Genomic DNA, 13,208 nt, shown 5'->3' with positions numbered 1-13,208 from the left:
GTAGCCTAAGCCATGGGTCAAGCCTGAATGTGCTGCTATAACTCCATGTCACTCATTGTCATGTTTGGCTTGACAATGACAGCAATGGTGTTGGCAAGAGCATAAACAGATCTGGGACCAGGTCTGGCGAGGGCCAGTCACCCACCCTGGTTTCTGCTCTCTGAGGGGGAGTCTTCGTGTCTCAGGTAGAACCTGACCTCCATCCTCCTAGAACCCCACTTCTGCAGGTGCTCATACATCAGGTAGTCAAAGGGGATCACTCTCTCTGTGGAGGACAAGGAGAGAACAGAGTTATAATATAGTTATAATATATACAACACTAATGAGAGGATCACTCTGTGGGAGGGAGAAGAAAACAGGAGTTGTTATTAGACACATAGACTTGGGTAATTATCTATTGGTGATTATAAAGTGATACGGTGGGTTGATTGCCCCTCAGCCCTGATTATCATTAGAGATTAACTAAGTACTTTCTATTAATAGAATAGGATAAACCACATAAGCCCCCACAGCTATACTCTGGCACTGACGCACTGTATTGGGTCGCGATGAAGAGAAATACCTGTCTTCAGTAAAGAACCCATGAAAGTCAGGCCAACCTTATTGACACTGTAGCTAGCTACTCTATTTTCCCTCACTAGGGCATGTGTTCATGCGCTCCCTGGCCTGTCCAGCTGGGTTAGGGCTGTGAAAACATTGAAATAGAATTACGATTCCATTCAAGTCAACATTCTGTAATGGGTGGACCGGCGGCCATATTGAGTGTACCCATGAGCGTACTGTCAAATTGCTGTCTGCGGTCTGAGCTTCAAAAACTAAACTGCTGTGGTCTGAGGTGCTTTTTCTGTTCCAGTAATTCTATTTCTACGTGACGACAGGCCCACAGGCTATGTATGTAAACAAGCACCAGAGCCTGGAGGGTCATAGAGAGACATCCTGACCCACTTTCTATCCTGCCTCACTGTCTGTCTGGGACGTACAGGCTGCCTGAGACAAGAACATCATTGTTGTATGTCAGGGGCAGACCACCACTGCTTTTGTTCAGGGAGGGGAGTGGGTCATTGGCCAAGTAAAATATCTCAATGATGGCTGGCTGTCAATGTCTGTTTCCACATTTTGTTGTGTTACAGCCTGAATTAAACATTTATTAAATTGAGATATTTTGGTCACTGGCCTACACACAATACTTTATACATTTTTAGAAATTAATACAAATGAAAAGCAGTCTTGAGTTAGTAAGCATTCAACCCCATTTGTTATTACAAGCATAAATACTTTCAGGAGTAAAACTTTGCTTAAAAAGTCACATAATAAGTTGCATGGACTCAGTGTATGACTACCTCATCTCTGTACCCCACACATACAATTATCTGTAAGGTCCCTCAGTGGAGCAGTGAATTTCAAAAACGGATTCAACCACAAAGACCAAGGAGGTTTTCCAATGCCTTGCAAAGTAGGGCACCTTTTGGAAGATGAGTAAAAAAAGGAGACATTGAATTCCCTTTGAGCGTAGTGAAGTCATTAATTACACTTTGGATGGTGTATTAATGCACCCAGTCACTACAAAGATACAGGTGTCCTTCCTAACACAATTTCCAGAGAGGAAGGAAACCACTCAGGAGGCCAATAATGACTTTAAACAGTTACAGAGTTTAATGGTTGTGATAGGAGAAAACTGAGGATGGATCAACAACATTGTAGTTTCTCCACAATCTTAGTGGAATGAAAAGAAGGAAGCCTGTACAGAATAAAAAATATTCCAAAACATGCATCCTGTTTGCAACAAGGCGCTAAAGTAATACTGCAAAACAAATTGCAAAGCAATTCACTTTTTGTCCTGAATACAAAGTGTTATATTTGGAGCAAATCCAAAACAACACATTACTGAGTAACACTCTCCATATTTTCAATCATAGTGGTAGCTGCATCATGTTATGGTTATGCTTGTAATCGTTAAGGACTGGGGAGTTTTTCAGGATAAAAAAGAAATGGAGCTAAGCACAAGCACAATTCTAGAGGAAAACCTGGTTCAGTCTGCTTTCAACCAGACACTGGGAGATGAATTCAACTTTCAGCAGGACAATAACCTTAAACACAAATCTACACTGGTGTTGCTTCCAAGAAGACAGTGAATGTTCCTGAGTGGCCTAGTTAAAGTTTTGATTTAAATCTATGTCAAGACCTGAAAATGGTTGTCTAGCAATGATCAACAACCAATTTGACAGTGCTTGAAGAATTGTGAAAAGAATAAATGGCCAAATGTTGATCATTGCTATCCAGGTGTGGAAAGCTCTTAGAGACTTACCCAGAACGACTCACAGCTGTAATCAATGACAAATGTGATTCTAACATGTATTGACTCAGGGAGTTGAATACTTAACTAATCAAGATATATTAGTGTTTTATTTTTCATATTTATTTTACAAATGTAAGAATGTTTATTTGACATTAGAGTATTTTGATCGTTAACAAAAAATGACAATTAAATACATTTTACTCCCAGTTTGCAAAACAACAAAATGTCAAAAAAGTCAAGGCACTGTATATCAAAACATTCAGTTGAATAGATTCATGCAAAACTTGGAAGAAATCACTATAAGTTCATTTTAAGAAAGTCATGAAGCAGAGACAAATCATAAAAAATACAGTGTTTTGCTAAATATCTGTAAAGCTAATATTCTTCAACTTGTCAATTTGCTCAGTGAATTTAGAGCTTGTGACAAAGCTCAACACCAGTCAGTCAGTGTAGCAATAAACCAGTCAGTTAGTTCAACTCAGAGGTTAGGGGTTGAAGATTAGGTTAGAGGTCAGAGGTTAAAGATGAAAGCATCACTTACCTTTTCCCTTCCAGACCTCAGCCAGGTGACAGCCGTTCTCTCCGGCCTCCTTACAGAACTCAACCACATTCTTACAAGTGGTCTCTGGGGTGATGGGCACCTCTGTCAGCATCTGCTGGCTGTCACTCAGGTACACTGTCAGGATCATCTGCATGAGGGAGACAGAGAAATAGCTTGTCAAACATACTATATATGTCTTCCCTGTGGGTCAGTTGGTAGAGCATGGTGTTTGCAACGCCAGCATGGTGTGCGCAACGCCAGGGTTGTGGGTTCGATTCCCACGGGGGGGCCAGTACAAAAATAAAAAAATGCATGAAATGAAATGTATGCACTCACTACTGTAAGTCGCTCTGGATAAGAGCGTCTGCTAAATGACTAAAATGTAAATGTAAATGTATATATCTCTGACAAAGCATAGCCTGGGCTCATACTGTATATGCCTTAGCAAACTCTTATATCGTAGTCATGAAGAGTTGGCTACAGCAGACACATACCTGGGATCAAGCTACTGACTGGGATCAGACTACTGGTAATATCTAAACAACGTACATATGCCAGGAATTTGAATGCATGGAACCCAGGGAGGAAAGCTCTTGAATTACAGGAAATGTCCCCTTAGCTCCGGTTGCCCTCTAACCTAAATGCATTTCCATCAAATGCTGTGCCTTAAAGACAGAGGCATTCAGGAGGGAGAGAGAGAGACTATTGAAGACTGAGCTGAGCTATGAACATTAGAGGAGAGATATTACAAGCGCAAAGATATTACAGGCAGACTGCCAAACTAACATGCTTAAAGTAAGAGTGATTTGGTGGCATCATGACAAATTTGCTTCCGTTAGTGCCTATAACCTATTGGTAAATAAAAACAAGATTGATTATTGAAATTCCTAGCACAAAAAAAAGAGGCAACATGAAGGTGTGTGTGTGCGTGTGTGTGTGTGCGTGTGTGTGTGTGTGTGTGTGTGCGTGTGTGTGTGTGTGCGTGCGTGTGTGTGTGTGTGTGTGTGTGTGTGCGTGTGTGTGTGTGTGTGTGTGCCTGTAATACAGTATTTGCTGTCAATAAAGAGTACTGAGAAACCACATTTATAAATAGGATTTCCTGGTAAAATGAGAGGTGACGTCCTCATTTCCAGATTGACAATCTGTAGTAAATGGAAATGGGGGATAATCTGCTAAATTTAGGATTAATCTGCAAATTTGGGTTGCGGAATCCAAATATGTTCCTCTCTAAATGTCATGGCATACCCCCCTTCCTGCTGCAGCGGATACTTCCACTATAGGATTGGCATAGACAGAGGTGCTTGACACTGGTCCCTTGGCCTGTATAAACCATCTGTATAAACCCTCTGCCTCCACTCTGTAGTGGCTCAGCCCAGCCCCATAAACATGTCTAAACCACAGACACACCGACTGAGACAAGCCCTGCAACGGGGCCGCACGTCCAGTCCAAGATGTAAGGTAATCTCTCGCTGCCAGAGCACATGCACAGACACGGACAGATAGATTGAGGAGGAATTCTGTAAGGCGCAGATTACAACATAGAGAGCACTATAATAATGAGATTATGGAGGTTATAAACATGTGTATGTCTGTGTCCACGGGGTGACAAGTGAAAACATACACCAGGAGAGAGAGAGAGAGAGAGAGAGAGAGAGAGAGAGAGAGAGAGAGAGAGAGAGAGAGAGAGAGAGAGAGAGAGAGAGAGAGAGAGAGAGCAAAAACAAATCCAGGAAGGGAAGGTTATTGTAGGGGAAAAAGGATCATCTATGTTTTTCTCCTTATGGATTGGCTTGTAGTAGTGTCGACTATACAGGGGGAAAAAAACACACAGGCCGCTCCGAACCATTCTATCAAACATGAACCAACCAACAAGGTTCAGAAAACCCAAACCAGTCCTGAACTCATCATCGGTGCTAAATATTCTCTTGACACACAGGAACGTGTTTGCCAACACGCATGCATCTGTGATCTACTCTGTCCTGCATCTCTTAATCTGCCCAGAGATGCTGTTATCTCTCAATGAAAGGTCAGAAACCAGACAGAAAAAAAGCTAAAAGAGGGGCTAAACCTACCTCTGCCTAATAGTATTAAACACAGTCACACTGAGCAGCCTACTACACGTTAGTTCTGCATCGGGGAGCCAGCCAGCTACACACAGTAACATGTTTACATTCATAATAAACTTTCACACAGTCAAGTAACATTGTATGTCTACAAAAAGAAACCACACATACGCCTAACACCTAGAATCTAATCCCCTTGAAAATTCTGTGCAAAAAGATACAATACACATTCATATGCATCAGCAACATTCTGTACTCAACCACATACATACTGTGCCTTTCCTGTCTCCTGTCTCCTCACTCGAACTACACTCATTCACTAACAAAAACATCAACAGCCCACCAACCTCTTAAACTTGCACAAACACTTAACATACAAGCACACTTTCCAGCTTCCCAAAATGACTCCTAGCCAGCTGTGAATGCCTTTTGCTATTTTAAGCAGCAGCACATGGGTACCATCTTGAGTCAGACCCAAAGCTGGACAGGACAGAACAGCGGCAGCGCCCACATCCCAGTCAGCTCCAGTCAGTCCAGTGCTACAGCTATAACCCTCTGTCTGTCTGTTTGTCTGTCTGTCTGTCTGTCTGTCTGTCTGTCTGTCTGTCTGTCTGTCTGTCTGTCTGTCTGTCTGTCTGTCTGTCTGTCTGTCTGTCTGTCTGTCTGTTCGTTCACCTTAGCCGCCCTGCATGGCGTCTTCTTGCCCTGGTTCCTCTGCTGTTGTGGCTGCGGCCTGGGACGGACCCTCTGGTAGAGCCAGGCCTTGTCCTTGTCCTTGGTTACACTAACCAGACTGTGCAGCACCATGCTGAAGAACCTCTTCATAGAGCCGGAGGGAGAAGACTCACACAGGCAGACAGATGGACAGGAGGGCAGGCAGGGCTGAGAGAGACTCACTGCGTGTCTGTCTGTGTGCGCGTGTCTCCAAGTGTGTGCGTGTGGGTGACACCAGGCACAAGGCAGCAGAAGGGTAGGGGTGGGGGTGTCAGTGACTGAACGTGAGGAGCGTAGTCAAGGTGGGGGTGGTGATAAATGCAGCCAGAGCCAGGGCCAGGCAAGGGGTAGGGGTAATATAACGAGGCCGGCCCCCTTCAGAATGAGATTCCCTAGGAACAGGAACAGCCGTGGGGCTGAGAGAGATAAGAGGCGCCTGGTGACACTAACCAGACCAGGCTGTCACTGTCACAGGGCATCAATAGGAGGAACAGCTAAACACAGAGGCATCCAGGCTGTATCACAACTGGCCGTGATTGGGAGTCCCATAAGGCGGAGCACAATTGGCCCAGCGTCGTCCAGGTTGGCCCAGCATCGTCCATTGTAAATAAGAATTTGTCCTTAATTGACATGCCTAGTTAAATAAAGGTTATGTAAAATAAAATAAAATGAAACACACACACACACAGAGGCATACACATTCTGACTGTTCAAACGTTCAAATGTTCCAGCAGCTACATAACTTTTTATTTTTACATTTTTTATTAAACCTTTATTTAACTAGGCAAGTCAGTTAAGAACAAATTCTTAATTACAATGACAGCCTACCCTTAAACTTAAACCTGTTGAGAGGACAAACAACAATAATTCCATTTGTTAGAGAACAAATGATCCCATCCCATCTCATATTTTCTTCCTCTATTCTCATTCACTTGATTTTTGGTCTGAAGAAGGGCAGAATGGATCTCCTGACTGATTTCCATGAAGCCCAAATCTAATGGTTGTGCCAGCAGCATCCCGGGCCTTGTCGATAATAAATCTGAGGACACAAAGCAGGCGTTGTCGCAGTGGGCCTGGAGCTGGGCTGACTGATGAACCACTGCCTGGAAACAAATCCCTGTGATGCACAGTTTACCCTGTTACTCAGACCTCATCTACCAGGCAGAGAGAGAGAGAGTGTGTGTGTGTGTGTGTGTGTGTGTGTGTGTGTGTGTGTGTGTGTGTGTGTGTGTGTGTGTGTGTGTGTGAAACCCTTCTAATATCCTATGGGGCAAGATGTTTATAAACAAAGTGTCTTAAGCTCCTTAAAAGGAATATCCCCGAGGCATCAAATTAACCAGATGAAAAGTATAACAAATCATTAGAGAGATTTAGATACAGTATCTCCTTATCAGTGGATGGATTTGCAACATGTCTGTTGGGTGGAAGACATAGTGTGTGTGCACTACTTTTAACCAGGTCCCAGGACAGACAACAGAGATAAGAACCCAAAATGCAGACAGACAGTGTGAGGTTTCAGAGTCAGGCACATTGGGACTGACCCGGACCAACCAACCGACACCTGATTTAGTGTCCTGGCTGGCTCCCCTGTGCAGCACAGAACGGAACAGTCAATAAAGTCTCCATAGCAACCACTGTGTCTGTGGAAACACGCTTGCCTGGCACCCCTAGAAAGGATCCCAGACAGACAGTCCTGTTCTTCCTGAGATTGTGGAAGTTAAACACAGGACATGACTGTAAACAACACTCTCCATCTTCAGTCTATTCAATGGAGCTGACAGCCTCCCATTCACACAGCTGACATACATGCCTAGTGGGTTAGCACATTGACGCGGGACTGGGGGGAGCGTTTATCATTAGGTCAAGAGGTTGAATGGGAGGTTCCGTTTTTATAAGGTGAGGATCTGAACCTAGTTTGTTTTGGTTCGGATGTATAGCTTTCTCTGTGATAGAACCCTGCCTTGGAGCAGCTGACATAGACTAGCACTGTCTGCTCCATGTTCTGCTACAAACAGAAATGTACTTTATCCTCTAGTTAGCGAGATCACGGTTGGGTTGAATTCCATTTCAATTCAGTCAGTTCAGGAAGTAAACAGAATTTCCAAATCCAATTTTCCTCAGTGATTTTCCCCCCAATTGGAATTGGAATTTCACTTTACTTCCTTAATGGACTGAATTGAAACGGTATTGACCCCAAACCTGAGAGAGAAGCATCAATACAAATGGCACATGGCAGGGCAGGAGTCATAACAACAACAGCTCACTGCAGCTCGACTACACACTGATGTCATGCGTCACTTACACTAATGAGAGCTGAGGAGGAGATTTTTAGACTCTGCCCTGATATGATCGAGGAACAGAAGGAGGGGGACACTCACTATAACAACAACAGTAAGTCAGTAAATTAAACAGGCTAAGTCTGTAAGCCTACAACTGGCTACTGGTCAAGTTATGAGATGAGATTAAATGAAATGAGATAAGATGAGATGAGAGCATATAAAATGGCTCATGATCAAAATCAGCCAGTTAACAACAAGAGGGCTCTGAACTTCATCTTTAGCTTTTACATGCATTGTGACACTTCCATTGTAGTAGGTTATATGCTATTGGTTGTGATGTTTATAATACTCAAACTCCCAATGATAATTCATGTACAACCCAGTCTATTTCCCATGGAGGTTCAGCAGCTCAAAATAAGACTTATAATACTCAGTCCACTAGCAGCTTGTCTTTCCTGACTATTCCACCCAAATTGTAAATTCCGCTGTCTGTTTAAAAGCTATGAGAGGGGTTGTAAATCTGGGTGGAAATATAGGGAATAGGGAGGGAGTACAGTTAAAGTCAGAAGTTTACATACACCTTAGCCAAATACATTTAAACTCAGTATTTCACAATTCCTGACATTTAATCCTAGTAAACATTCCCTGTCTTAGGTCAGTTACGATCACCACTTTATTTTAAGAACGTGAAATGTCAGAATAATAGTAGAGAGAATGATTTATTTCAGATGTATTTCTTTCATCACATTCCCAGTGGTTCAGAAGTTTACATACACTCAATTAGTATTTGGTAGCATTGCCTTTAAATTGTTCAACTTGGGTCAAATATTTTGGGTAGCCTTTCCACAAGCTTCCCACAATGAGTTGGTTGAATTTTGGCCCATTCCTCCTGACAGAGCTGGTGTAACTGAGTCAGGTTTATAGGCCTCCTTGCTCGCACATGCTTTTTCAGTTCTGCCCAACAAATTTTCTATAGGATTGAGGTCAGGGCTTTGTGATGGCCACTCCAATACCTTGACTTTGTTGTCCTTAAGCCATTTTGACACAACTTTGGAAGTATGCTTGGGGTCATTGTCCATTTGGAAAACCCATTTGCGACCAAGATCTAACTTCATGACTGATGTCTTGAGATGTTGCTTCAATATATCCACATAATTTTCCTACCTCATGATGCCATTTATTTTGTGAAGTGCACCAGTGCCTCCTGCAGCAAAGCACCCCCACAACATGTTGCTGCCACCCCCGTGCTTCACGGTTGGGATGGTGTTCTTCAGCTTGCAAGCCGCCCCCTTTTTCCTCCAAACATAACGATGGTCCTTCTGGCCAAACAGTTCTATTTTTGTTTCATCAGACCAGAGAACATTTCTCCAAAAAGTACGATCTTTGTCCCCATGTGCAGTTGCAAACCATAGTCTGGCTTATATATATAGATATAGGACTCGTTTTACTGTGGATATAGATACTTTTGTACCTATTTCCTCCAGCCTCTTCCCAAGGTCCTTTGCTGTTGTTCTGGGATTGATTTGCACTTGTCACACCAAAGTACGTTCATCTCTAGGAGACAGAACTCATCTCCTTCCTGAGTGGTATGACGGCTGCGTGGTCCCATGGTGTTTATACTTGCGTACTATTGTTTGTACAGATGAACGTGGCACCTTCAGGCATTTGGAAATTTCTCCCAAGGATGAACCAGACTTGTGGAGGTCCACAATTTTTTTCTGAGGTCTTGGCTGATTTCTTTTGATTTTCCCATGATGTCAAGCAAAGAGGCACTGAGTTTGAAGGTAGGCCTTGAAATACATCCACAGGTACACCTCCAATTGACTCAAATTATGTCAATTAGCCTATCAGAAGCTTCTAAAGCCATGACATCATTTTCGGGAATTTTCCAAGCTGTTTAAAGGCACAGTCAACTGAGTGTATGCAAACTTCTGACCCACTGGAATTGTGGTACAGTGAATTATAAGTGAAATAATCTGTCTGTAAACAATTGTTGGAAAAATTACTTTTCATGCACAAAGTAGATGTCCTAACCGACTTGTCAAAACTATAGTTTGTTAACAAGAAATGTGTGGAGTGGTTGAAAAACGAGTTTTAATGACTCCAACCTAAGTGTATGTAAACTTCCGATTTCAACTGTAAGTGTAAGGGAGAGATAGGAGGACTACTTTAGCAGTTGGACTATAGGGGCGAAGAGAAGGGTTTGAGGGAGAGATGGGAGGACTGACGTCATACAGTTGGGCTATAGGGGCGAGCGAGAGAGGCTTGTGCAGAGCTGAAAACTCATCTGGTGTGGGAAATTACCCAGAAATTCAGCTATCTCACCCAACCTCTGTGACGCACAGCGAGGCCGTCCCAGACCATCACAATCCACAGGCTAATCCCTTCCGTCATTCAAACAGCAACTGACTGACTCTCTCTCTCTCTCCAGCCTGGTCTCCTCTCCATGCAGCCGCAGGAGGGTAAATTGATAAAGCACACTCTTTAACCTCCATGTCAACTTGTTTTGAGATCGCATTGTTGTTTTTAGCTGTATTTTAGCTGTTTTCAGTGTATTTTGATTACTTTCAGACAATGCGATTAATTGCACTCTTTTTTTGTTGTTGCAAAAGTAGCTATGCAATTCTGAACTTTCAACCCACTTCCCTGCCTCGCTAATTATAGAAGTAACAAATTGCTCAAAGAGCAAAAGCCAGTTAGCGGGCATGAGGAGAGCCATGTTGGAACCGTGTGTGTGTTCTTACTTACACTGACATCAGCTACTGGTGGACTGACACTGACAGGGAGGTTACAGGTCATGGTGAATGTGCGTCACTGTGTGGGTGATCACCAGAATTGCCTGTCTGTCACTGTTGTGTGGGGATCTTACATAGGCTACCCTAAAAGTCTGCCTTACTCCCCTTAATGTTCAGTCTCTCTCTCCCTCTCTGTGTAGTTGTATAGGCCGGCAGAGAGTTGAGCAAATGCATAGATCAGTGGTCTATCAAGTGATGTTTAATCATAGTAAAAAACTGATATTGCAGTGATTTGTCTCATTGACCACCTCTCTCTCTCTCTCTCTCTCACACACACACACACACACACACACACACACACACACACACACACACACACACAAAGGTGGATAAAAGGACAAAAAAACGTACATTGTAATTGATGGGAGTACTGTAGCTCATCCACCACTCAAATTTGCAGACTCACAATCCATATGTAGCCTAAAGTTAATTATATATTTTTTTATTAGAGCTCATTTGTTCCAAGCTATTCATTCTACAGGCATTTATTAATTCAATCCACAATCTATTTCCAAGACCTCTCAAAGTTAAAAAATGATATATTCTCTTCTATTCCTATCTGATTACTTTTACTTACCGGCATCATGACTGCAGTGAAACAATAAATGTGTTTATTCCAGCCAATCTCTTGGAGTAACACACTCCTCTGTCTGCCTTCTTTGCCTTCCCTAGTCTATGTTGCCTGACAGGCTGGTCCGAATAACCGGTCGGTAGAATCTGTGTCCCGCTCCAGAATCAGATGTAATGGTCCTAAAGCAACGATGCTTGATCCCACAGAGACACAGACACTGAAGGCGAAGTGTGTCACTGCACGCAATAGTCACAGAACATCACACAGCCTAGTTGAGTGGCATGTTGTTTCAGGGAATTTGCTGCTAAACGTTATGCTGTAATGACAGTGATTGAACGAGTGCACGCCACAAATAATTCGCTGATTGCCTTTACACGGTTCGACTGCCCGCCCGCGTGTTCTAATATGTAGGATAATCCAAGGACAGGACACCGACTGGGACAGACCAAATCCGCCCCAAAAATGTTTTAACAAAGATTATTGCTCTGATCTTGGTTATCCGTGAGATAGTAGCCAATTATTTTTTTTTATCCAAACTCTCTAACGTAGACTTCATATCAAGGAAAAAAACGGACATGTCAAACCACAACGTTAGTTTGACTTCCAAGCCCAGACTGGTCTCATAGACTAGACGTAACATAGTAAATGCAAATCCGAGACACTGACATTAGTATACGTTACGCTTAGTATGGTTAAATAACATGGAAGGTTACTTAACGCAAAAACGAAAGGATGGTGGTTCGGTAGGAGTATAACATTAACATCTAGCTTGTTTGAATCTCATCATGGACAATTTCAGCATTTGAGCTAATTAGCAACTTTGCAACTGCTTACTACTTTTTAGCTACTTTGCAACTACTTGGGAAGTTGACTAAACCTTTCTCTCACCCTAGGCCTTTTAGAGTTAGCCACCTAGCTAACGTTAGCCACAACAAATTGGAATTCGTAACATACCATACGTTTTGCAAATTTGCGACATATTATACAAATTGCAATTCGTAACATATAATACGAAAGGATTGATGGACATCCACAAACTAAATTGTGAGTCTTGGATTTATATACAGAATAATACAAAATACTCGAAGACCACAGCATGTCAAGTCTGGATAGCCACATCATGATGGTCGGTCAGCCGGCCAGTGCAAAACCTATGTAGGCCTAGTTATTATCAGCCAGTGCTCTAGTCCTCGTTGATGTGACAAAGAAAATCTAAATAGAACAGAACTAACTGTTTTAAATGCACAAGATAATGCAACCCAGTCTCCATCAGCAGGGGACAAATGTCAGTGACAGGCATGCTTCACACAGAGAGGAGAGGAATGATAACATTGTACTATTTTGAGGTTGATGCAAAAAATATATACTGATTAACCTCATAAAATAGGCTAACAGAGTATTTGTCCTTTAGTTCAGTTGTTTTAACTCTAAACCAAGTTTATCTGCATGAGAGCAGTTTCAAAACAAGGATGATGCCGCTTTAAATGGAACTTCAGTGTCATCTTGTGTCCATACTGTGAAATTAGTTGCTTGCAAGGATGTATCTAAATAAAGCAGCCTAAACAAATAGTTAGCCCTTTAACTATAGTTAGTTGCAGGGAATGGGAAACAATTTATTGGATTCAATAAACTGTCATTGTTAAGTAACATAGTAGATGCAGTGAACAGTTGGGAGCTGTGAGTTGATGGTTCGGATTACGGGATGCCAAGGTCATATTTTTTTATATTCTGGTCCAGTTAAAGGGTTGTTCAGATTCACTTAGATCTGTGGACCATACTTTTGTTGTGGACCATACTTTTGTTGTTGTTTATATATTATAGAGATCAGTCCTTTTGGAAGCCCAGATACTTTAGTTATAAATCCCATCATTGGATGGTTTGGTAGTTGGGTTTCCCAAGGGACTCCATAGGCCAGCATAGCTGACCTAACATTTAAATATAGAAAAAAT

At 42.4% G+C, this 13,208-nt stretch overlaps 1 protein-coding gene across 9 annotated transcripts in view; it reads right to left on the bottom strand.

Annotated features, from left to right (window-relative positions):
* Positions 1 to 11,899, bottom strand: part of LOC115172387 (apoptosis-stimulating of p53 protein 1) — a 44,130-nt gene extending 32,231 nt beyond the window's left edge. For 2 of the 9 annotated variants that reach the window (XM_029729782.1, XM_029729783.1), the window contains exons 1-3: positions 5,576 to 5,908; positions 2,838 to 2,985; positions 146 to 265 (exon numbers count right to left, since the gene is read on the bottom strand). In XM_029729782.1, coding sequence (XP_029585642.1) covers positions 146 to 265; positions 2,838 to 2,985; positions 5,576 to 5,725 — 418 coding nt within the window. In that variant the 5' untranslated portion in view covers positions 5,726 to 5,908. Of the gene's footprint in view, positions 1 to 145; positions 266 to 2,837; positions 2,986 to 5,172; positions 5,184 to 5,575; positions 5,911 to 11,265 lie in introns of those variants that run through there. The other 7 variants (XM_029729780.1, XM_029729784.1, XM_029729786.1 and 4 more) reach the window with 6 other exon arrangements.
* Between the last annotated feature and the right edge of the window lie 1,309 nt (positions 11,900 to 13,208).

The sequence above is a fragment of the Salmo trutta genome, chromosome 33 (genome assembly GCF_901001165.1).
Source record: "Salmo trutta chromosome 33, fSalTru1.1, whole genome shotgun sequence".
NCBI classification, from domain to species: domain Eukaryota; kingdom Metazoa; phylum Chordata; class Actinopteri; order Salmoniformes; family Salmonidae; genus Salmo; species Salmo trutta.
This window is presented reverse-complemented; position numbering and strand designations above follow the sequence as displayed.